At 49.7% G+C, this 22,500-nt stretch overlaps 10 protein-coding genes across 10 annotated transcripts; 6 read left to right on the top strand and 4 right to left on the bottom strand.

Moving 5' to 3' along the window:
- Positions 1 to 1,022: 1,022 nt before the first annotated feature.
- FTJAE_9290 (NADPH2 dehydrogenase) lies at positions 1,023 to 2,198 on the bottom strand (the record flags this gene model as incomplete). Its single annotated transcript, XM_037356196.1, has 4 exons — positions 1,023 to 1,059; positions 1,111 to 1,573; positions 1,631 to 2,014; positions 2,078 to 2,198. 4 exons carry the CDS (start codon positions 2,196 to 2,198, stop codon positions 1,023 to 1,025), a joined length of 1,005 nt encoding a protein of 334 aa, XP_037203542.1.
- A 541-nt stretch (positions 2,199 to 2,739) lies between these two features.
- On the top strand, positions 2,740 to 4,578 carry FTJAE_9291 (major facilitator superfamily transporter; the record flags this gene model as incomplete). The annotated part of the gene is made up of 3 exons (XM_037356197.1): positions 2,740 to 3,236; positions 3,325 to 3,343; positions 3,385 to 4,578. The coding sequence occupies 3 exons, from the start codon at positions 2,740 to 2,742 to the stop codon at positions 4,576 to 4,578; spliced, it is 1,710 nt and encodes a 569-aa protein (XP_037203543.1).
- A 927-nt stretch (positions 4,579 to 5,505) lies between these two features.
- FTJAE_9292 (chitin deacetylase 1) lies at positions 5,506 to 6,556 on the top strand (the record flags this gene model as incomplete). Its single annotated transcript, XM_037356198.1, has 2 exons — positions 5,506 to 5,643; positions 5,708 to 6,556. The coding sequence occupies 2 exons, from the start codon at positions 5,506 to 5,508 to the stop codon at positions 6,554 to 6,556; spliced, it is 987 nt and encodes a 328-aa protein (XP_037203544.1).
- Positions 6,557 to 6,710: 154 nt separating this feature from the next.
- FTJAE_9293 (positive regulator of purine utilization) lies at positions 6,711 to 9,258 on the bottom strand (the record flags this gene model as incomplete). Its single annotated transcript, XM_037356199.1, has 5 exons — positions 6,711 to 7,296; positions 7,516 to 7,853; positions 7,902 to 9,008; positions 9,058 to 9,144; positions 9,193 to 9,258. The coding sequence occupies 5 exons, from the start codon at positions 9,256 to 9,258 to the stop codon at positions 6,711 to 6,713; spliced, it is 2,184 nt and encodes a 727-aa protein (XP_037203545.1).
- Positions 9,259 to 9,969: 711 nt separating this feature from the next.
- FTJAE_9294 (uracil permease) lies at positions 9,970 to 11,982 on the top strand (the record flags this gene model as incomplete). Its single annotated transcript, XM_037356200.1, has 6 exons — positions 9,970 to 10,142; positions 10,196 to 10,280; positions 10,339 to 10,439; positions 10,494 to 10,580; positions 10,634 to 10,793; positions 10,843 to 11,982. The coding sequence occupies 6 exons, from the start codon at positions 9,970 to 9,972 to the stop codon at positions 11,980 to 11,982; spliced, it is 1,746 nt and encodes a 581-aa protein (XP_037203546.1).
- Positions 11,983 to 12,504: 522 nt separating this feature from the next.
- Positions 12,505 to 13,952, top strand: FTJAE_9295 (amidase; the record flags this gene model as incomplete). Its single annotated transcript, XM_037356201.1, has 3 exons — positions 12,505 to 12,760; positions 12,818 to 13,716; positions 13,782 to 13,952. 3 exons carry the CDS (start codon positions 12,505 to 12,507, stop codon positions 13,950 to 13,952), a joined length of 1,326 nt encoding a protein of 441 aa, XP_037203547.1.
- Positions 13,953 to 14,041: 89 nt separating this feature from the next.
- FTJAE_9296 (uncharacterized protein) lies at positions 14,042 to 15,277 on the bottom strand (the record flags this gene model as incomplete). Its single annotated transcript, XM_037356202.1, has 1 exon — positions 14,042 to 15,277. One exon carries the CDS (start codon positions 15,275 to 15,277, stop codon positions 14,042 to 14,044), a length of 1,236 nt encoding a protein of 411 aa, XP_037203548.1.
- A 287-nt stretch (positions 15,278 to 15,564) lies between these two features.
- FTJAE_9297 (pathway-specific regulatory nit-4) lies at positions 15,565 to 18,241 on the bottom strand (the record flags this gene model as incomplete). The annotated part of the gene is made up of 5 exons (XM_037356203.1): positions 15,565 to 16,504; positions 16,551 to 16,947; positions 16,993 to 17,514; positions 17,598 to 18,069; positions 18,167 to 18,241. 5 exons carry the CDS (start codon positions 18,239 to 18,241, stop codon positions 15,565 to 15,567), a joined length of 2,406 nt encoding a protein of 801 aa, XP_037203549.1.
- Positions 18,242 to 18,599: 358 nt separating this feature from the next.
- FTJAE_9298 (CTP1-mitochondrial citrate transporter-member of the mitochondrial carrier (MCF) family) lies at positions 18,600 to 19,770 on the top strand (the record flags this gene model as incomplete). Its single annotated transcript, XM_037356204.1, has 4 exons — positions 18,600 to 18,752; positions 18,805 to 18,960; positions 19,011 to 19,183; positions 19,236 to 19,770. 4 exons carry the CDS (start codon positions 18,600 to 18,602, stop codon positions 19,768 to 19,770), a joined length of 1,017 nt encoding a protein of 338 aa, XP_037203550.1.
- A 915-nt stretch (positions 19,771 to 20,685) lies between these two features.
- FTJAE_9299 (vitamin h transporter) lies at positions 20,686 to 22,308 on the top strand (the record flags this gene model as incomplete). The annotated part of the gene is made up of 3 exons (XM_037356205.1): positions 20,686 to 20,933; positions 20,986 to 21,712; positions 21,760 to 22,308. 3 exons carry the CDS (start codon positions 20,686 to 20,688, stop codon positions 22,306 to 22,308), a joined length of 1,524 nt encoding a protein of 507 aa, XP_037203551.1.
- Positions 22,309 to 22,500: the final 192 nt, after the last annotated feature.

The raw sequence follows: 22,500 nt of genomic DNA on the forward strand, positions 1-22,500 counted from the left end.
TATAAAGTCAGGTCTTAACATGTTTTAAAACTAGTTATCTCTTCGATGAACCCTCTTATCCCAATAGCCAGACCCCCGGCCTCTTCTCAAATACTAATTCTTAGCCTCCTTTTCATCATACACAGCCATCTCGACTGGATGCCATTTCCCAATACACAGTCCTTCCAGCCCTATTCAAGCTTATTTCTGCGGAATGTAGTTGCTAGAATAGATGCAGTTACAAGAGCCACAATCCTGAACTATCTTGCGATACGTGCTCTCATCCTTTCTCCTAAAGGTTCTCCATTCGCAACAGGTGACGAGGACTCGGCCTGCGCCAGCTGCGGGCTGGACTTCGGCGGTTTCCATTTGACACATCTTGATATGTTTAAGATAAATAATCTGATAGCTGAAAAGTGTTTTTTCTTGATATTAGAGTTATCGAATTGTTTTGAGGTCAGAGTTGTATACTGGGAGAGGATCGTTATTTATACTTTTTGGATGTTAGTGATCCAGCATCCAACCTCCCGTGCCTTTCGTGGAACGGGACATAATATGAAGCTTCTTGAGTCTTTTTCTATTGCGTTATAATCGCCCTGACTTTACGAACATGTCACGGCGATTTCGTAAGCGCATCTGCTGCGCAAGACGTCTGTGTAGGACAGCTTCAGTTGTTGGAGTCACGAACAGCCACGCGATAGTGTCTCAGACATAGATTCACATTGGAACGGGGTGATACTGATACTCTGTGCATCTTCAGAGCATGGCTGCATTGTGCAACCCCGGCGCCGATATTCATCATATCACGAGTAACTCATCCATCTTCGTGACAGATGAGTCATCGCTTCTCAAACTGTCACACCAGCTACTTCCGGCTGCTGAGCTCTCTAATTTTCCAGTTTGAATAGGTCTCTGGCTCAGATTTATGAGCTGCCAACCTAACGTCTTGAGCATCACTTCACAGGATATATCAAACAGATCAAGATCGATTCACCGGCCTGGTAATGATGCTGATAAAACTTTCAAATCTTTATTTATATACGTTACACCTTCGCTGTATCCCTACTCAGGAACTCCTGACTAAATGCGTAGTCAGTATACCCCCTCGCTATCTTGGGAGTATAAAAATACGTCCTATCATAGCCCTCCAACCCAACACCCGCCTTCAAACGAAACACAAGATCCGGATTCGCGACAAAATATCTCCCAAACGCAATCAACACATCATACCCCTTGTACATCTCATCAACAGCAGTTCTAGCTGAATCACTCTTGAAGCCACCCGACAAGATCACAGGACTTGTGTTGTTCCACAGCTCAACAATCCACTTAACTGTCCGTTGACCACCGCAATCAGCATCATCGTTTCCGCGAATACGAGCTTCTATGAGATGAAGGTACGCTAGACCAAGTGGTTTGAGCTGCTCGACGAGATAGTGGAACTGAGGATCTGGGTCGTCCATGAGCATGCCTAGAAAGTCACTGTAGGGACTGAGACGCATTCCAATCTTATCGGCTCCGATGGCTGCGATGATGGCTTTTGAGACTTCGATGTGAAATCTAGCGCGGTTCTCAATACTTCCTCCCCAACGATCTGTGCGTTTGTTGCAAGTGTCTTGTAAGAATTGGTCAGGTAGATACCCATTCGCACCGTGGATCTCAACGCCATCGAAACCCGCTTGAATGGCATTTCTCGCAGCAGAGACATAGTTTTCTATGGTAGTCTGGACATCATCCTCTGTCATTTCTTGGGGAGTTGGCATCGATGGATCAGCCGGGACAGCACTACTGGAAAGAAGTGGATAGCCCTTTTTCTGGAGAACATCAGGGTTGCCAGCTCGCCCTTGATGCCAGAGCTGACAAAAGACTTTACAGCCCTTTGCGTGAATTGCATCGGTTATACTCCGCCACGCTGTGACTTGTGCATCGGACCATATTCCAGGTGCGTTGTCGGAACCGGCTGTGCTTTCGGATATGAAGGTTGCTTCGCTGATGATGAGAGTGCCAGGTGTTGATGCGCGTTGTTCATAGTATTCTATTCCTCCAGTTAGCTTTGATGGTTTAATATAGTTTCGTGGCTTGCTTTGTTACTACTGACCTTTTGTCATGGAAGTTGGGCAATGATCATCGTCGCAGCGGTATCTGGTCAGAGGCGCCATAACGACTCGGTGCTCCAGCGGAGTTGACCCAACGGCCAGTGGCTCAAAGAGTCGCGACATGATGTTTCTGTTCACAAAGAATCTCTTGTCGATGCGATTAGTTTTCGAACCAAGTATCGCAATGATCACAGTGTCTATCGAAAATAGTGTGATGATGGTATCAAACCCCCTGCAATAAATATAACCCTTTCATTCATTCATCCCCACCAACAAACTCCTCGGTGGGTATATCCACCCTTATCGCAATCATCCGGAAAACTTATCCAGACGTCGGAACAGAAGATGCCGATAGAGAACCAGTCCAACGCCAGCCGATTTATTCCCGACAGGGACATTCTTGGCCGACGGGGACCTTTGCAGATGCTCATGTCTCGTCGAATGAACACAAGGCGGGGGATTCGGGAATAATGGTTCCTGGCGGGAAATGAGTGAGCTGGGGAATTTGATGATGACATTGCAAAATTGATCATCGTTTCTTCACTGGGTGGAGGTTGTTGCGTGTCAAAAATACAAGGGCTTCGGAGGAAGTGATTATCTCCCTCCTCTCATTTGTGTACTCTCTACCTTACCACTCGGGATTGTTTTCAAAGATATCGTCACCATGAATAACGACACCAACGACGGAGATACATCGACCGACAGAATCACCGCTTGGGAGGACACCAGGCAAATACCATCTCAGGTTGCCAACAATGACAAACTCCAAATGTCAAACGTCGATAGCAGCTCCAGCACACAAATACCAGACCAAACCAGCACAGACCAAAGCGACGCCGAAAGCATAGGCGGCCAACGCAACAGCGATCTCCCCCGCAAACGCCTCCTAATCTCCATAACCGCCCTCTCAGTATGTCTCTTCGTATCGTTCCTCGACCAAACGAGCGTGTCAACAGCTACACCCTCTGTAGCGGGCGAGCTCAAAACAGGAACTTCGACGTCATGGATCGGAACTTCGTTTTTGATAGCGTCAACGGCATTTCAGCTTATCAACGGCCGACTTTCGGATATCTTTGGGAGGAAGAATATGCTGTTGCTTTGTTTGTTTCTTATGGGTGTTGGGGATTTGGCTTGTGGTTTTGCAAAGACGCCGGTGCAGTTGTATGTTTTCAGGTCGATTGCTGGTGTTGGTGGTGGGGGGATTAATAGCTTGGTCATGATTATTGTGAGTGATATCACTTCACTACAGAATCGAGGGTACTATCAAGGTGAGTTGTCATAAACATGCTTATCGAGCTTTGGTTAACAGGAACTAGGTATGTTAGGAGCCATCATTGCCCTTGCAAACGGCGTGGGACCCTTCTTAGGCGGTGCGATCGTTCAATCTGCGACTTGGCGATGGGTTTTCTGGATGATACCCATCATCACTCTACCTACTACAGCAATTATCTGGTTCTACCTCCCTCTCAAGCATCGATCCGGAGAATACATGGCGAAGATAAAAAAGATCGACTACGGAGGCATCGTTCTCAACATCGCGTCAACGCTACTACTTCTGATCCCTATATCTGGAGGAGGCGTCACATATGCCTGGACATCAGCTTTCTTCATCGCCACCGTCATCATCAGTATCTTTCTAGCCATCCTCTTCGTTCTGTTCGAATGGAAATTGGCAAGGCTACCGATCATGCCTCTTCGACTCTACCGCGCGCCTCATTGCTGGGCGCTTTACCTGCAGTCTTTCTTGACGGGTTTGGCATACTTTGGCAACTTCTTCTATCTACCGCTGTACTTCCAATCGGTTCTCGGATATGATGCGTTAGTTGCCGGTGCTCTAATCTTAGCAGTGGTCATTCCAACATCACTCACGTCTATCCTTTCGGGGCAGTACATGAGTCGCGTGGGGAGTTACATGCACTGCATCCTAGCTGGTTTCGCTCTATGGACGCTTGGAAATGGCCTCACGCTTATTTTCGATCGTGAAACGAAGTTAGGGCCCCTCATCGGCATTCTCATCGTTGAGGGCGCCGGCATTGGGTTCACTCTGCAGCCTACACTCGTGGGAATGTACGCGAATGGTCGCAGCGAAGACAGAGCAGTAACAACTGGTCTGCGAAACTTTATCCGCACAATTGGCGGCGCGTTTGGAGTAGTCATCTCGGGCGTCATCCTATCAAACACGCTGAACAAAGAGCTTGGTGGTAGAGGTATCGTGTCCAACGACACGATCGCTCAATTGACGTCATCAACATACTCGTTGAGCAGCATGGGCTTGTCGCAACAGGATCAGGATATTATTCTAGATGCGTACATGAAGGGTCTGTACTACACATTCCTCTTCTTTACGGTATGCACTGGATTAAGTCTGGTTCTGACGTTTTGGGTTGGAAACACGAGCCTCAAATCGCCAGCGAAAAGTGAGGACGCGTCGGGTTCGACAGATCGAGAGATGACGGAGGATGAGAGACCTGGGCAGGTCGATCTCGAAAAGGCACAGCGATAGACACAGAGCTTCTTAAGTTATTACAGGCAATAAAAGTTTTTGTCGGTTATTCATAACTCTTGGCCACGAGAAATTGTTGGTGGTGGAGGGAAAACTCGTTGATTGAAGGCGGCGTGTCATCAATGAGACGACGCGAAACTTGGTGGGAATACGGCAGAATATTGATAAGAGACTATTGACAGTACTTCAAGTGACATGCACGATACGTCTGACTAGATGTCGTTTTGTTAGTGCAGCAATTGTAAGATCCCCGCTATACGGGGTACTTGGGTGCTGGTGTTATCGTCACCAAAACAAAGTACCTTTCTTCTGAGGTCAGTTTGGCGCACCTTCACCCAGCTTAACATGTGTTCGGCTTGAGGTTCCCACAACAGATAGTCATAATGACCAAAACATCTGCATTTCTCTTGCATAAGTAAGAAACCTATTATAACATATACTAGTAGAAATATTTAAGAATTAATATAAAAGCTAAATTGCCAGGTTACTCTGCATTGCGACTGTAATTTACTATTTATCCCATTCATTCAGCATTCTGTTGCTCTTACCCTACACATCCTGACAGAGAATCTTTCTATCCCCATTCGGTATAGTCTTATCGTCGAGCCTTGTGTGATAAGCGGGAATAAACTGGACCAACCACAAGCTTATCGTCCCAAGCCATAATGTAACGTCCGTTATCTTCCCCGCGTTCCTTATCGTAGACACGACTCATGACCCCGCGCTAGGGGCGTTTTCCTGACCCGGTCGGATATAGGAAGGTCGAAGGAGAGGGTCGGCCCAAAATTCGCCGATGGGTTCGCAATAAGTTGGCCGGCATCGAGATAAGGCATTGAGTACAGCTTGCTTATAGCCCAGCCATCAGTCCACTGTCTAACTGTGTTGATCCAAAAGTTTCATTCTCAGAGTCTAGTGTTATTGCCTATCATGCCTACTACTTTTGCCTCGCACCCCGATTACGGCTATGACCGTGATTTTAAGGGATATGGAGAGAAGGGTTTAGTTGGGTTGAAGTGGCCCAACAACGCCAAGATCGCTGTATCATTCGTCATCAATTACGAAGAGGTAAGTCAACTGCATAAAAATAGCCCGATAATTGTATCTTCACTGCTAATACTCGGGGCATTAGGGCGGTGAGCGCTGTGTTCAAAGTGGTGATGGCGTCTCAGAGACAAACCTCCGGGAGCACCCTACGACACCACGCATGAACGAGCGCGACCTCAACGGCGAATCAGAGTACGAATATGGTTCTCGCGTTGGCTTCTGGCGCTTATTCAAGCTCTTCAACCAGCATAAAATGAAGTTTACTCTCTACGCTGTGGCACAAGCGGTTGAACAGCAGCCTGAAGTAGCTACTCGCTGTGTTGAAGAGGGTCACGATGTAGCTTCTCACGCTTACCGCTGGGTAGATCATCATGACTGGTCTGTTGAAAAGGAGAAGGAGTACATCAAGAAGGGAATAACCAGTCTGAAGAGCCTGACGGGATATGCTCCTAAGGGATGGTACTACGGTCGTCCTTCACCGCACAGCCGCACTCTAATCCCCCAAGTCTACGAAGAAATGGGTGAAGAGCTCCTGTGGGCAAGCGACACATACGCAGACGACGTCCCATACTGGATCGATCTCCCCACCGAGCGAGAAAAGCCTAACCCAAAGGGCTGTCTGATGGTTCCGTACAGCTACGACTGCAATGATTTCAAGTTCCACGTCGTCACTGGCTTTCGCGACTCTACCAGTTTCTACACTCACCTCAAGAACGCTTTTGATGTGCTGTATGAAGAGGGAGAGGCGGGTGAGCCCAAGATGATGACTATTGGTTTACATTGTCGTATTATTGGAAGACCGGGACGGTTTAAGGCGTTGAAGGATTTTGTGGAGTATATTGCGCAGAAGGAGGGTGTTTGGGTTGCGACGAGGACGGAGATTGCTGAGGTTTTTAGGGAGCAGTTTCCTTATAAGAAGGGTGAGTTGGCTTGATAGAGTAGTTAAAGAGATGACTCATGATTAGTCGCATGCCCTTGATCTGTTCTACCCTGAGGCCGAAGGGCGTCAATAGCTTCGATGAAGGTAATAAAAATGGTATAAGTAACACATCTTTTGTAGTTATTTGATGATAGCTAATGCAAGACGTTCACTGTCCGCTGAAGTCCCAACCTCTGCTCAGGTCCAAGTCTCCCTGCGACAAGTTCCAAACATCTTTGCAGCCCTTCGCCGCTCCAGAGAACACGTTTGAGGTGGACAGTTCTGAAGCACTAGGATCTTCACCTAGCATCTCGTTCCACATGTGCCAGCCATGCCAACCACCAGGTGCTTCCTCATCAACCTCCATAAAGGCCTCTTTAACGGCGTCCGAAACAAGATCACGCATTGTGACATCGTCTGCCTCATTGCTAGTTTGCAAAGTGGCGCCGGACTGATGAGACGATAACCCTGGGCTGGCGCTGTAACCCGGCCGCTCGAACTTGGCCTGCAGAGGGGGAGTCTGATGTGCACCCATTCCCGTATCACCAGACAATCCACCAGGGCTCATTAGCGTCTTTAGAAGACTACCAGATAATGCGTCAAAGATATCGCGGTACTTGACGGCGCCAGCCCACTTTTCGCCAAAGACAGTGAGACTCTGAGAGCATGCTTGCGTAGCCTCGACAACGTGATAGCTGAATAGGCTCTTGTCCTTCCAGATACAGTACATCAGAGTGAGCCCAGCGACGAAACAGCTATGTAGTGAGATCATGGTGTATGTCAGAGTTCTTTGTTGGTTGAGTCGTTTGTATGCGATACAAACACAAGCAGCTGATCGCGCTGTTGTGATGAATCGAGGGTCGGTTGTGGCTAGAGATGGAAGTAAGACTGTGAAGAGAGCCAAGACTGCCTTATGATATTGGCTACTGCCATTAGACTTATTCACAAAGATGACTTGAAAGGAGGGTACTTACAGACTGTAAAAGTCACCAGCATCCTGGTTCGTACTCTCGGGATCGTATAGCCAAGTGATCTTGCCATTATCTTTGGGCGACTGAGGCGTCGTCTGAATCCATCTATCGAGGTCTGCTCGTATAGAAGCCATCTTTTGATCCAGCTTGACGCGTTCTTCAACTGGACCAGAGAAGATATCCTTATCGACCCTAAAAACAGTGCGGTGAATGCGGGACTGGATCTTCTCGAGCTTGATGATATGAATGAAAGGTTCGATGTTGCACCACTCCACTGCATGATCGTCACACGGAGATAATGCATGCGTCAAGTCCCAATATTCTCGTCCAGGGTTTGACATCTACCTCGAGTCAAAGGGTTACTCCAAGTGCGGGCGAGGGTGACTTACCGAAACATTGATGTCTCTATCAGATATCGCAAACGCCCTACCAAGCACCACGCTTGTCCCCCGGTCAAGACAATAACACGACCAAAACGCTCGTCGACGAATCTCCAAGTCTCTCGCTATATCTGCACTAGGCGGTGGTCCTTGCCGCTCACGGTGCAAACCAAGCTCAATGCAGAGAGAAACCGCATAGCGAACTTGACTCCAAGCACCAGCCCCATAAGGTGATCTCTGTCCATGAACAGCTAGCAACAAGAGGAACTGAACAGTAGCAAGATTATGCTGTTCTAGGATGTGATCCATTGGTTCAATCGCTGCTAGTAAATGTTTTTCGGGATCGACTTGTGATGGCTTGCGAGTAAGCTGTTCAAACCGCGCGGTGATAGCGTAGATGAGATGCATGATACTTCTTTGGGTTATGGATAAAGCGCCCTGCTGATACTGGAGTTCGAAAAGCTCAGTGTATTTCTTCCTGTCTAGGATTGGCCATCGGGTATGCATTCGATCGAAGAATATGTCGAAGAGATGACGAGCTTCATCTGGGAAGGGAAAGCCGTGGGATGGTTCATCAGGGTGAAGATGTAGTGCAGGTGCTAAGCTTTCGAGATATGGGTCGACAGAGGGATTGGGTTGTCTTGGGAAATTGCTCGGACGAGTGATGCCATTTCTGGAGTTATGGAATATTGATCGCTGTATCATTTGAGCAATGGCAGCGCCAGAACTTGAGCCCAGATATGATGGATCGGGTGTTGCTTCTGCGGTACCGGAGGCGCAGAGTGAGAGGTATGCGACGCCATCAATGATAGAATTGCGTTCATAGCCATCCAGATCTTCAGATACAGAACCACGGTGCGATGACGAAGACTCAGGATAAGTCTGAACATTGACAGCGTCATGATCTTGACCATCAACAACAGAAGAAGGCGCGAGGGTCTCAAAATGATCTTGCGCATGATCTGGCAATCTTGCCTCAAGGAACGCGATACGCTCTTCAAGAGCATTGATGTATAGTGTCTTGCCGCCTGGGTATTGCGGTCGGATTGTTCTCTCGTAGATACATGGAGTACCGACTCTTTCGCAGGACTTACACGTTGGATGCGAGCCATCACACTAGGATCTCATGTAAGTGTAACTGCCCAGGGGTGTAAGGCTGACTTACCCGCTGTTTACGTCTCTTGCATCGTTTGCAGGCCAATGCTACGCGGCCCTTGCGGCCTGCAGTGTCGGATTGCCTTCCAATGGAACCCTGAAAGTATCAGTGACACTGGTCTGGATGTCATTGAGGGTTACTTACAAGACCATCGAGACGTATTGGGAACCGGTCTTCAGTGGCTGTCACGTTGTCGTCCATGGTTCTCATGTTGTTTGTTCTGTATCATGATACGTCAATGCCCATTTCAGCCTCCCCAAAAGATTATTGGTTTCTCAAATGACATATTGCAAAACAGGATGATTGTGACCAGCTCCAGGAACTACTACTCGTAAACCAGCCACTCGGTAGCCTGCGATGTTCTTGATCGCCGCAAAACCATGACATTGACTCACATGCAAAACACACTGCTCTCATCCAAAATTTCGGTTCAACGAAGCCGATCACAAATGAACAATCACAAATTCAGATAAGACCCAAGAAAAAGAGAATATTTCCCCAGACCCCAGAATCAGCACACGTTGTTCGCAGTGGAACCGTTATCTTCGGGCAACCTTATCTATGCCCAAACCAAACTAGCCCCCTGTAGCGTTACATAGCGAACACCACCATTGATAGAGCCATGTTATCTGGCTTCGATCCTTATCAGACTCTCCAATCGGACGGTCCAACCCCGCCTTTACATCCGGTGCGACTCAGGGACGACGCCACTGGGACTGGGACGTGAGTAATCGTCGGGAGAAAAGTACCCGATGGAGTACTGATAGACGCTGTGACTCTAGAGCAGCTCAGGCTTGGGAGGAGATTGGAGACCATGATGTAAGGCTGGATATTAGATATGAATGAACAAGATCCCAACTTTGTACATCATTGAAGTGACATTGTTCAAGAGACTGACGCATCACGCAAGGCATCTCAATCATGGTTAACATCCCATCTAGGAGTGAGCTCACAGCTCCGTTTCGATCGAAAGAAGCGTTTGTCAACTTTGTCAAGACATCTGACACGGCGGATGGTCAGATGAGAGTTGGTAATGAGCGATGGTCTAATAAAGATCTTGAACCTACGCCCCCAGAGCATCGGAACTGGACATGGTAAGTGAATTGTCCGCCGAAGAGAGTATTGTGTGGGGTGCTGATTGATACAGGTACAATTTACCGCTGTACTGGTTCTCCAACCAGTTTAGTCTTACGGGATGGAACACTGGTTCATCGCTTATTGCTGTTGGACTGGTAAGTACACTATTCTCTGATTGACTCTGCAGCTATGACGAAACTGACTTGGGAATAGACCTGGCAGCAATCATTCGTCTCATGCGTCTTGGGTGCGTTGCTCGCATCGCTGGTTGTGATCTGCATGGCCAGGCCCGGTGTCCAGTACCATATTGGTTTGTCAGTAACCTACATCCTTCCATCCCCTGCACCTATACTAACCTTAACACCTAGTCCCGTCCTCGCTCGATCTAGCATGGGGATGTACGGCGCATACTTCTTCATCTTCATCCGAGCCATCGTATGCATCGTTTGGTACGGGTACGTATCCCCCCTCCCCCAATACACCATCATCAATACTAACTGCAACACAGAATCCAGACTTTCTACGGCGGATCGATCCTCTCCGTAATGCTCCGTTGCATATTCGGTAGCTCCTGGCAAAACTTCACCAACACCCTCAGCGAAAACGCCGACATCTCTTCAAAGGTCCTTCTGGCTTTCTTCCTCGTTTGGCTAATGCAGTTCCCCTTCGTACGCACCCCACAAACCCTTCATTAATGACCATTGCTAATGTTTGCAGATGTGGGTTCATCCAAGGAATATTCACTACGTCTTCACAGTAAAAGGCTTCACCATGCCCATCGCCGCATTCGCCATCTTCGGATGGTGCATGGCCAACGGTGGTGGTTTGAACGGCATGAACATGGCGTCCAAAGAAGCCGAGGCCGCTGCGTCTACGACTCCTCTTGGCTGGAGTATCATGTCTGGTATCAACGTCATCATGGGTGGACTATCACCCATGTTGGTTAATCAGCCTGATCTAGCGCGATATTGCCAAAAGACACGCGATGCAGGTCCTCTTCAGGGCGTTAGTGTCTTTGTGTCTTCTGTTATCGTGTTTTTCCTCGGTCTTGCGTCGACGGCCTCCATGCAGACTGTTTATGGAGAGGCGTACTGGAATATCTGGGATTTACTGGACTCTATTCTCGATCATCATTGGAATGCGGGCGCTCGTGCGGGAGTCTTCTTCTTGGCGCTGGCTTTCCTGCTGGGTGTCTTTGCGACCAACTTTGGCGCCAACTCGATTCCTTTCGGGTCCGATATGACGGGTCTCTTCCCGAGATGGCTCACTATTCGAAGAGGGCAGATTGTCTGTGCTATCCTGGGAATTTGTGTTGTGCCTTGGAAGCTTATGGCTAATGCGCAGGCTTTCTTGTCGTTCCTTGGTAGTTACAACATCTTCATGGCACCTCTGTGCGCTGTCATCATCGTCGACTACTTCTACGTCCGGAGAGGCAACATCCACGTCCCATCATGCTACGACGGAAGCAAGCATGGTCTCTACCACTTCTGGTCCGGCGTCAACTGGGTTGGCTGCTTTGCCTGGATCGGAGGAACTACCATGGGCCTGCCTGGTCTAGTTGGACAGTATCAGCCTCATCTTCTCTCCGATGCGTCGCGGTACATGTACATGATGGGCTGGCTTCTTACGTTCGTCACTGCTGGAGTCGTCTACACTATCGGCGTTCAGTTCGTCAACATCCGTGTCTTCCCTGCTGGTCGCGCTACGGCCAAGACTTGGGAGTGGCTGGCTAAGGATGGTAGAGAGGGCTTCTATGAGGATGAGAGGGAGGGACAGGTCATCTATGCTCAGGAATCACCTTCTGCGGATAAGACTGTCGGAGAGGTGAATGCAAAGGCAGACGATTCGTCGCTGTAAGGAATGGAATGGACATAGATTGTAATACCGGATATAATTACATGGCTTCGTTGACAGTACCCCATAGTTAGTATTAATAATGGTTCTCACACTCTTTTTTCGGCAACTGAGCTTGTTCCCGATGCTGAGTTGACCTTGTGAACCATGTCTGAGCTCCGACCAAGAGAAGGATGTTTGGAACTTGCTCTGTATTCCAACCAGGCCTCCGTCTATGTCATGAACGAAGCTTCATCAAGTGTTCTCGTTTAACATCATCATAAGCGCTAAGAGGAGTTCCCGTCCCGTCAGCTTATCTCCGTCGGCCAAGTTCATTCACCGGACCCACCTCTCCGCATCGGATGCAAACATACCGACCGCTGATAAGCTGATAAGACCAGTAAGCCGATCGGAGACCGGTGCCGGGAATAATTACCCGTCAGGTCTTTGAGGCATTATGTCATCCTCCATAAGAACAGTAACTTCGTGAGATACTCTTCAATCGTCTAAATTACTTTCAACAAGAGCAGTTTGTCGTTCTTCATCATGCTTGTCCAACCCTATCAACTCTCAGCAACTGACGTGGCCGCCAAGATCCGAGATGGCCAGCTTACGGTTGAGGAGTATGCGCAGTCGCTCTTGGGACGCATCAAAGAGCGAGATCCTATTGTGAAAGCGTGGGCTTACATAAACCCCGATCAAGTGATTGAACAAGCTCGTAAATTAGATGCTGTGCCCAAGGAAGAACGGGGACCTTTGCATGGTGTAGCGATTGCGGTCAAGGATGTCATCTACACGAAGGGTAAGCCCACCAGAGGAAACCAGGCAAAATATTAGTTAGCTAACGCTGATATCTCAGACATGCCAACGCAGTTCAACTCGCCCATATACAAAGACGATGCACCCCAAGTCGACGCAGCCAGCATCATCATCCTCCGCAAAGCCGGCGCTCTCATCCTAGGCAAGACGACCACTACTGAATTCGCAGCCACTACCCAAGGACCGCAAACCACAAACCCACACGACAGTTCTCGTACACCTGGAGGTTCATCATCAGGATCTGGAGCAGTAGTAGCAGACTTCCAAGCTCCCATCAGTCTCGGCACACAGACCGGAGGAAGTACCATCCGTCCGGCCTCTTTCAACGGTATCTACGGTTTCAAACCAACGTGGAACTCAATTTCGAGGGAAGGGCAGAAAGTTTTCTCGTTGATGCTTGATACATTGGGGATTTATGCACGCACAGTAGAAGATCTGAACTTGCTCGCTGATGTATTCGCGTTGGAAGACGACGAGCGTCCTACTCAACAGTACTCCGTCAAAAATGGAAAATTCGCTGTTTGCAAAACAATGGTTTGGCCCCAAGCTGGCCCCGGTCTAGTCAAGGCAATGGATAGAGCCGTTGAACTCCTCCGATCGACCGGCGCTACAGTTGACGAGATTGAGTTTCCCGAACATCTGCAAGATCTACCGAAATGGCACTCCATCGTCTTCAACACCGATGGGAGAACAGCCTTTTTGCCAGAGTATAGAGTTGATAAGAGCCAGATTGCAGATCAGTTGGTTGGACACGTTGAGAACCGTCTCAAGATTTCTAGAGCTGCGCAGATCAAGGCTTTTGATGAAATCGCAGCAGCGAGACCTATCGTCGATGAGATGTTGGGCAAGTATGATGCTGTGTTGGTGCCGAGTGTCCCGGATGAGGCACCAAAGGGTATTGAGGCAACTGGAAGTGCTGCGTTCAATTTGATCTGGACAGTAAGTGACCGATAGCTATGGATATCGCTGAGAAGTGAGAAACCCAACTGACTTTTCTCTTCTAGGCATTGCATAATCCCGTCATCAACATCCCCGGATTCGCTGGTGAAAACGGAATGCCAATTGGACTGTCCCTCGTTGCGCCCCGGTATCACGACAGAAAGCTTCTAGCAGTGAGTGCAGCCGTAGGAAAGCTCTTCGAGGCATCAGGAGGATGGAAGTCACAGATCGTATAGACTCAACATGAACAATTCATCGTTCAAGTCGTAACTCAATTGACGTGATATCATACATGCTCTAAACAAACGCCGTGACTATTTATACCTTACAAGTAATAACAAACCCGTCCCTCAAAAAGTCTTCTCGCCGTTCGTGAAACAGCACAGCTCTCAATTCCATCCTCCCCATTCTTCTTTACAAGAACAGGAATGGTACCCTTGCTATGTTCAATAATAATCTGTCTTGTATTCGCAGTATCCTTCCTCTCTCCCTGCATATCAGGTGATGGTGTACGCTCAGGCGTAGGAGGTCCATCGGTAATAGGCGTAGCTGATAGGTCTGCGGCAATAGTACCCTGGATACTAACCGCCGATCCTAAGCAAACTGCGCCAGTGAGTTGGAGTGTTGGATGGGGAAGACCCATAGAGTACGACTGCACGTAGATATCGGGAGTCTTGTTGGCGCGGTGTGTAGGTGAAGAGAGAAGTGCGATCTTGGGTGTACCGCGGGTGAGGCCAGCGACTTTTGTGCTTGTTGCCAAACCCATGTCTACAGCGCCTTGGCATCGAATTGCTTCGACTAAAGCGTGCTGTGTCTCTGGTGCAGCATTGGCGCCGAGGATGGTTGTGAAGTCTGCTGCGCTGATCATGACGAACGGGTTCGCAGCGTCGATGAGAGTAGCGCGGATCTGAAAAGGTGCCATCTCAGGTAATAATGATGAAGGGTCGACGTTAAGCCACTGCTGCTTCTGTCCAGAGGGGAACAAGCTTCCCGCCATGCTACCGGCGGGATCGACGAAAGAGCACTTTACTTCACTGCCGGGTGACTTAACACCAGGAATGATAAAGTCGCCATCCTCCTTGAAGTCACCGTTGCGGTCCAACTCAACAGTCTCGACGATGATTCTGCTCGTGTTGGTGTTGAAGATCCTAACATCAATCTCCGTCTGTCCCGGCTTCGGTGTGACAAGCCTCTCCTGAACAGCAAAAGGTCCAACACCCGAACTCATATTTCCACAGTTTCCTGAAAAATCCACTGATTCTTTACCAACAGCGACTTGAACAAAAGTGAAGTCAACGTCGGCATCTTCACGGTTCGACAGTGAAATCACAGCAACCTTTGACGTGGTAGATGAACCACCGCCGACGCCGTCAACCTGCTTTGCGTCGTTGTTTCGCGAACCCAATGCTGAGATGAGATGTGGACCCCATTCGGATTCCTTCTCGGGGAGGTCTTTCCGGTGGATGAAGAGGCCCTTTGACGTCCCGGCGCGCATTAGCACGCAGGACAGGGCGTGGCGGGTAGGGTAGTGTTCCTGGGGAGTTTCGATTTCGATAGCCATTGTGAATTGAGGATTGATTGCAAATTACGTGGTAGAGACTGGGAGGGTAACGAAATGGCTAGAGTTAAATAACTCGTGGTTTGGCCATGGAATTGCCATTTTTTTGCTCGTAATGTAATTGAGCTCGGCATTGGCGATGCCGGGGAATAACACTCCGAGTGATTCTAGCAGGGAAGAAAAACTGGAGATGCCGTGGGAGACGAGTTCTTGGCCTCCCGTCTGGCCCATATAAACATCCCGTTTCACCAAAAAGTGTCCCGCGGGAACGGGAAGCAGTGGCAAAGTCTTCATCTCCCCATGAACTGAAACTCACCCGTACTCGACCCATTAAACCCGAAAATCGGATCCTCCAAAAAGGCAGCATCCTGATTCGCCGGCCAGAAACTCGTCTGCTGCCATGAATTCCCACCCTCAATGTCCCCAGCCCCAGTGGGCACGGGAGCAAAACTGTTCAAACCTCCCGCGGGAAACCCCTGGGGAAAGTAAACAGGCTGTTGACCCGCCGTCGATGTGTGGAGATAGTGCTCCCCGTCGACCTGAGGTATTTTCTGGGGGTACTGCCCGTACATGGTTGGCTCGCTGCTGCTGCCGTTGAAGTCGCCCTCGCGCAGGAAGCTCTGTATGATGCCATCGATGTTGATCCAGTCTGAACCCGGTGACGGCACCGCGCTACCGCTCAATTCAACTGGTTGCATTTCCTGTTTCGGCGACGTTTCCGTCTGTGCGCTGCCCGTGTTCTCTAGTCCTTCATACCCAATCTGCGCTTGTACCCGCTGCTGCTGCTGCTGAGGCTGTTGATCACGCGACTTAGTCGCCGGTTCAGCTTCAAGCGCGTCATCAGGAATATCATCAACGACAACGCCGTATTTGCTCATGAGCCTGTGAATAATAACGGCGGCCTTCTGCACTGCGGAGTTAGTCTCTTGGTTTTCTTTGAACACGGCGAGACATGTCATTAGGTTGACGTAGGCAGCGGAGCCTTTGCCGTTTTTGGCGGCGATGCGGCAGTGGATTGTCGCGGCGACGTATGTTGCGTAGGAGATTAGGTAGGGGGCGCGACGGACGGAGAATGCGCGGTGGTAGGCGCGTAGAAGACTGCAGATGCTGGAGGCGGCGGCTGAGCATTTGATTACGGAGTCGACGGAGATGGAGCGGAATGTGTTGTAGAGATGACCGTCTGCGACGAAGGGGCGGTGGAGGAGGATAACGAGGACGTGATACATGGCGCTGAGATGTTAGCGTTGAACGAAACATGAGTGTTAATGAGACTCACTGAAGACTGAGAACGTGAGGTGGAGGAACTGTAGCATCAGGTGCATTCGCAACTTCAGGCTTGAGATGATCTGGCAAAGCGGTATGCCAATCTCGTAACTTCTTCTGCAGCTTATCCAACACTTTTGACAACTCAGCTGGACTTTGGTCTGTGGTCCGGACTGTGTATATGGTGCTCATGACATCGCTCATGACGATGGACAACTTGCAGAGCGCAGTAAAGGTTGAGATACTGTAAGCAGGTGAACCGGCGTAGTTGTTCTTTGACGTCGAGTACGCAAAAGGCTGCCAGAATTCGAGCTCAGAGTATGTATCGATGAACTTAATCGGAACCATGGCGTCGTTTTCTTTGAGGGTAACGGGACGGCCTTGATACAGACTCTGAATCTTATCGACCACTGTTTATGTTAGTATTTGAAGATGATCATCTTGGAGGTACCTACCAAAAGCTCCCCAAAACACACGCCGTCGTATCTCAAGATCCTCATCAGAGAACTGATGCGAATTCGTCAAGTCAACATGCAGCCCCAAGTCAATGAGCATCCGAAACGCCAGCCCAGCGTACAACCACGCCGCACTCCTCTCATCACCCAGCGCAAACAACGAATTCGTCATGACAAGCAGCGCCTGAATCGTCGTGATATCGCTCCTGTCCAACGACCCTCCCACCAACTCCCTAACCCTCTCACGATACCGCCATCCCGCAGTCCGAACATCATTAACGTCCTTGCGTACTTCAAGCCTTGGACTAAACTTTGATGAACCAAAGTATATAGCGTTGAGGAGAAGCTTGGAGAAGTATGGCCCGCCGCATGCCATGTCCCGCATGAAGGCGGGACGGTACGTGATGAGGAACGAGTGGTGTTGGCGGTTCCAGTGCAGTGAGAGGAGATGCATCCCCAGGTCGGGATCGACGCCGTCAAAGTCAAGCTGCCCCTTAGCGAAATGGATCTCCTCCAGTTGCCCTATCTCACACAAAACACATTAGTTTCATACACCGCTTTACGAAAAAAAAACTACAAGTATAAAGTAAAGGTGATGTACCCACGTTGCTTAGCTGCCTCAGCGATAAGACCGCGCTCTACCCAATGATCCGGCATCCGCGGCTGCACCTCCTGCTCAACAGGTCTCTCCTGCGCATTATCCTCAAAAAGGGCGCTCGTGCGTCCATGATACGTCGATTCACCGTTCGCGAGGACAACGACTCTCGCGACGCCTGAATCCATGGGCCGCGGTGAAGGATCCCAGGATTGATGGCGAGGTTGTGCTCCATCGCGTGCTGTTGTTGTCGTTACTGCCTGCTGACTACTCGCTGCTTCACTGTCGCCGTTTGACGAGGCTGCGGGGGCGCTTGTCTGGCGGGCGGGTGATTCCGTGCGTGCTTTGACGCTACGGGTCTTTGTGCGCTGATGGCGCTGGCGGCCTGCTGCCTTGGTGACATCGGGGACCGGCTCGTAGACGCAGTCTTTCTCGTATGTCTGGCAGTTGATACACTTTGGCTTCTGGCCGTTACACTTGATCTAGGGTTGTAGTGTTAGTCCCGCGGGAACTTTCACTCGCCTGCTTTACGACAACTGGGGTAAGGGAGGGGGGTATGAGGGGTAAGGTAGGTCTCACTTTTCTTTTGCGGCAGAATGTGCAAGCTTCTGTGGCACGCCTGCGGACGCGGGTAGGCGTGGACTCTGCGGGCATCGTTTACGCTCTGTGCTTCTGCGTGGGAAGGGAAGAAAAAAGGGAAGAATTGTGAGGCACGGGAAGAGACGGGAAGAAAGCTGAGCTGATCAATTCCACCCGGATCCACTGTTGATCCGCGGGTCGTAGTCCCCAAAGGGCAAAGCGTTGAATTATCTCCGTTTTCTTCCCCTTCACTTTTCAGTTTCGTTTACCCGTGGCTGCAAGTCTGCTATTATTAAACTGCGACTATCCTTTTAAATGTTAGTAGACGCTGTTTTATTTGTTGGTTTATTCATTTATTTGTTTCTCTCCGTTTGTCATCAGTGCCAAGTCTTGACCGTTTCTTCTCACCTGGATTCACCGAGTTACCCCAAAAATGGACGCCATCGCTACGACACAACCTATCGCTAAGCCTGCGCTGCCCAAGCAGGTTGTAGCACAGACTGCGCCTGCGCAGAAGAAGAAGATCACTCCTGGTATTTCACTTGCTGCTGGTGCTGTTGCAGGTGGTGTTGAGGCCACAATCACAGTGAGTTTCTTTTGCAACCTGGGAGTAGAGGATTGAGTGTTAACTCGTTTAGTACCCTTTTGAGTGGGCAAAGACAGTAGCCCAGCTGAGTGCCCGCCAAGCACCTGCTGGAGTAAAAGTCTCCAAATCTCCATTTGCCGTCATCGGCCAGACAGTTCGTTCAGATGGCATCCGCGCAATTTACACCGGATGTTCTTCATTGATTGTTGTGAGTATCCCTTTTTAAACCAGTTAACAGATTTGATCTAATAATATCAGGGAACTGCTGCCAAAGCTGGTGTTCGCTTCCTCTCTTTTGATACTGTAAAGGCTCAATTAGCAGATGCCAATGGCAAGCACTCAGCGGGATCAAATATCCTCGCTGGCATGATTGCCGGTGCCGTCGAGAGTGTGACTGTCGTTACACCTACAGAACGAATCAAGACTGCTCTGTAAGTAGCCCGTCTTCTGCTGAATGAAGAGTTGTGTACTGACAAATAACAGCATTGACGATGCTCGCTCAGGGAACAAGCGTCTCAACGGCGGCTTTCACGCTCTACGCACAATAGCAGTCGAGCGCGGCGTCCGCGAAATCTACCGCGGTCTCATGTCCACCACCCTCAAGCAATCAGCCACATCCGGAGTCCGCATGGGCTCCTACAACATCCTAAAAGACACATTCAAGTCCGACGGCAAGAACCCCTTCGTGACATTCGGCATCGGCGCCATCGCCGGTGTCATCACTGTTTACGCTACACAGCCGTTTGATACCATCAAGACGAGATCGCAGTCTGCCAAGGGTATTGGTATGGGCGAGGCTGTGCAGCAGGTTCTGCGTGATGGAGGCGTGAGAGCGTTTTGGAGTGGAAGTACTATGCGCTTGGGACGGTTGATTCTTAGCGGTGGTATTGTTTTCACGGCGTATGAGAATATTGCGGGCTTGTTGATGGGGATGAAGAAGGAGAGTGCTTGGGAGTGTTTTGTCTTTTGGAGCTCATTTACGGGAAGTTTGGGTCGGAGTATTAGCTTATGGCATTGAAACGATTTTATGTATCATTCATAGACGATTTCTCAAATATTCTATGTCCATTTCGAACCACAACTTCTGCACTTTTTCAGTGAATGCTTCTTATAACTAGACGGTGTCGATAAACGCACAGATGACCTTTACTGACACGACTTCGCTCTGCAATTGATTCTCTCCGTATATTATCGTATAGCCGTAGTCTCTGTTTATCAGATCCATCGTACAAGCTTAAACATAACCGTAAACTCATGCCGATCACCGAGGCATATCCGGGTCCTCAACGGCGATCGTCAGCAACATGTCATGCCAGACCGTATCTACCCCAGACCAACCTTCGGACTTCCCCTCACCCTTTCACCTAACCGAAAACTTGGTCCGTGGGAGAACTGGAGTCACTTGACCTGCAACGCAACGCCCAGGGTCCATCGGCCTTCCCCAACTTCAGCCCAAACCCCGGACATCATCCGCGATCATTAACCGACAATTACCTCTCTCCATTCCCCCGTGGGGGAGAAGAGTCACCGGGAAGGCCTTGGCAAAACAGATTCCCGCGGGAACAAATGGCATTCTCTGCTGTCCCCCCGCAAAGCAGATTCGAGACCGTAGTTACTGGGGTTCTCCGCGTCTTGCCAAGACTAAGTTAAGGTTATGCGTAACCTTAACGGGGATAACGCTACGAGGGGGGCGCCGATGAATTTTCCCAGTTCCGCGCTGCGGCTGACCTGACTCGCCATTTCACCCAATTCTGCTCTCTCAGATTGAGCAAACAAACATGACGAGAAGCCTGCCAAGCTGTGTATAAAAGTCTTGGGAGATCCTACCCCAGATTTCTTGTTTCTGCCCAGACTCATCATCACTTCTTGGTTCTCCAGTCCAGTTCCACCCAGCTATCCACTCAAGTCTTGGAAACCAAGAGTTTTGCCCAGCATGACTGTTTCGCAGAATAACGAGACCGCCTCCCACAATGAGGACCGCTTCGATGAGAAGGCAGAGGTCGCGGCTGTTGAGAACGCCATCTCTTCGCCTGTCGGACATATCCCCCCCATTGAGATCCAGGCTCGTTTTCCGCTCCTGCGGGATCTCTCGCAGACGCAGATGGATGCGTTGAACAAGAAAGTTCGCAGCAAGGTTGATTGGCATATGATGCCGTGTGTCACCCTCATGTTCTTGATGAAGTAAGTCAATCCCTACCTCGACCAAGACGGCCAAGACTAACGGTGAGCTTAGCTACCTCGATCGCATCAACGTCTCCAACGCTCGACTCGCTGGTCTGCAGGAAGATCTTGGCATGACTGATACCGTTTGGAACGCGGGTATCTCGACTTTCTACGTCGGCTACCTCATTGGTCAATTGCCCGGCAATCTCCTCATGGCCAAGACAAACCCCAAGTTCTTCCTGCCTACCATCATGCTCATGTGGAGTGCGGGTACAATCTGCATGCCCGCCATGACCAATGGTGTTGGATTCTGTGTAGTTCGCTTCTTCATTGGTTTGATGGAGGCTCCTTTCTTCCCTGGTCTGACACTCATGACTTCATCTTGGTATACTAAAGAGGAATCACCTTTCCGCATGGCTATCTGGCACGCTGGTAACACCATCTCAAATATCATCTCTGGTTTCTTGGCTGCTGGTATTCTGGAGCACATGGACGGAATCGCTGGCATGCACGCTTGGCAATGGTTCTTCCTCATTGAGGGTATCGTCTCCATCATCGTTGCTGTCGTCTCTTTCTTCGTTCTCCCCTCTTGGCCCAATGACACCAAGTTCCTTGATGAGCAGGAACGTGAGATGGCTCAGTACCGAATCCTGGTTTCCAACGGCGGTATCGATGAGAAGGTCGGTGGTACTTGGGATGGTGTTCGTGATGCTGTCAAGGATCCCTTCACCTGGTACTTCTGCCTCATGCACTTTGCTCTCGTCACTGCTCAGAGCTTCAAGGATTTCCTCCCTTCCGTAAGTACACACAGCCCACCATTTCCGTTCCCTACTAACATCTTTAGATCATGAACACCTTTGGCTTCAACAAGATGACCACCTACCTCATCCAGGCTCCTCCCTACGCCCTCGCTTACATCTCCGCCTGTATCATCGCTTGGTCTTGCGGCCACTTCATGGAATCAACATACCACGTCGTCATCCCCATCATCCTCTCAGCAGCCGGCTGCGGTATCCTCATCGGCACCATCAACGTCGCCGCTCGATACGTCGGTATCATCCTCCTCGTCTGCGGTACCTACAACGGTCTAAACTTGCAGCTGTCCTGGGAAACCACCGTCGTTCCCGCTCCTCGTGCCAAGAAGGCTGCTCTTATCGCCATCGCCAACTGCATCAGCCAGGTCAGCCATTGGTTCAGCCCTTATTTCTATCCTCGAAGCCAGGAGCCTTTCTACCGTATGGCTGGTGGTCTTCTCCTTCTCGGCTGTGCTTTGACAGTCCTCTCGGCTTTCCTGGTTCGATGGAGGGCTCAGAAGCTTAACAAGAAGCTTGATGAGCAGGAGGGATGGACTCCTAACTCTGGTGTCGAGCGTGGCTGGCGATACAAGTACTAAGTGTGATACAAAGGCATTAGCAATTATGGACTGGAGTGATGGACTGGTGTCTGGACTGAGAAGCGATTTGGAAAGAAGCATGAGTTGTTGTTTATCCTTGTGATCCATCGTTACGAGTAATGAATATGTTAGCGCTTCATTTTATACTGGTTGCCAAGATGATTTCATGGTGTTCATAATTCGCATTGACTT

This window comes from Fusarium tjaetaba (genome assembly GCF_013396195.1).
Source record: "Fusarium tjaetaba strain NRRL 66243 chromosome Unknown NRRL66243_c0000212, whole genome shotgun sequence".
In the NCBI taxonomy this organism is placed as follows: Eukaryota; Fungi; Ascomycota; class Sordariomycetes; order Hypocreales; family Nectriaceae; genus Fusarium; species Fusarium tjaetaba.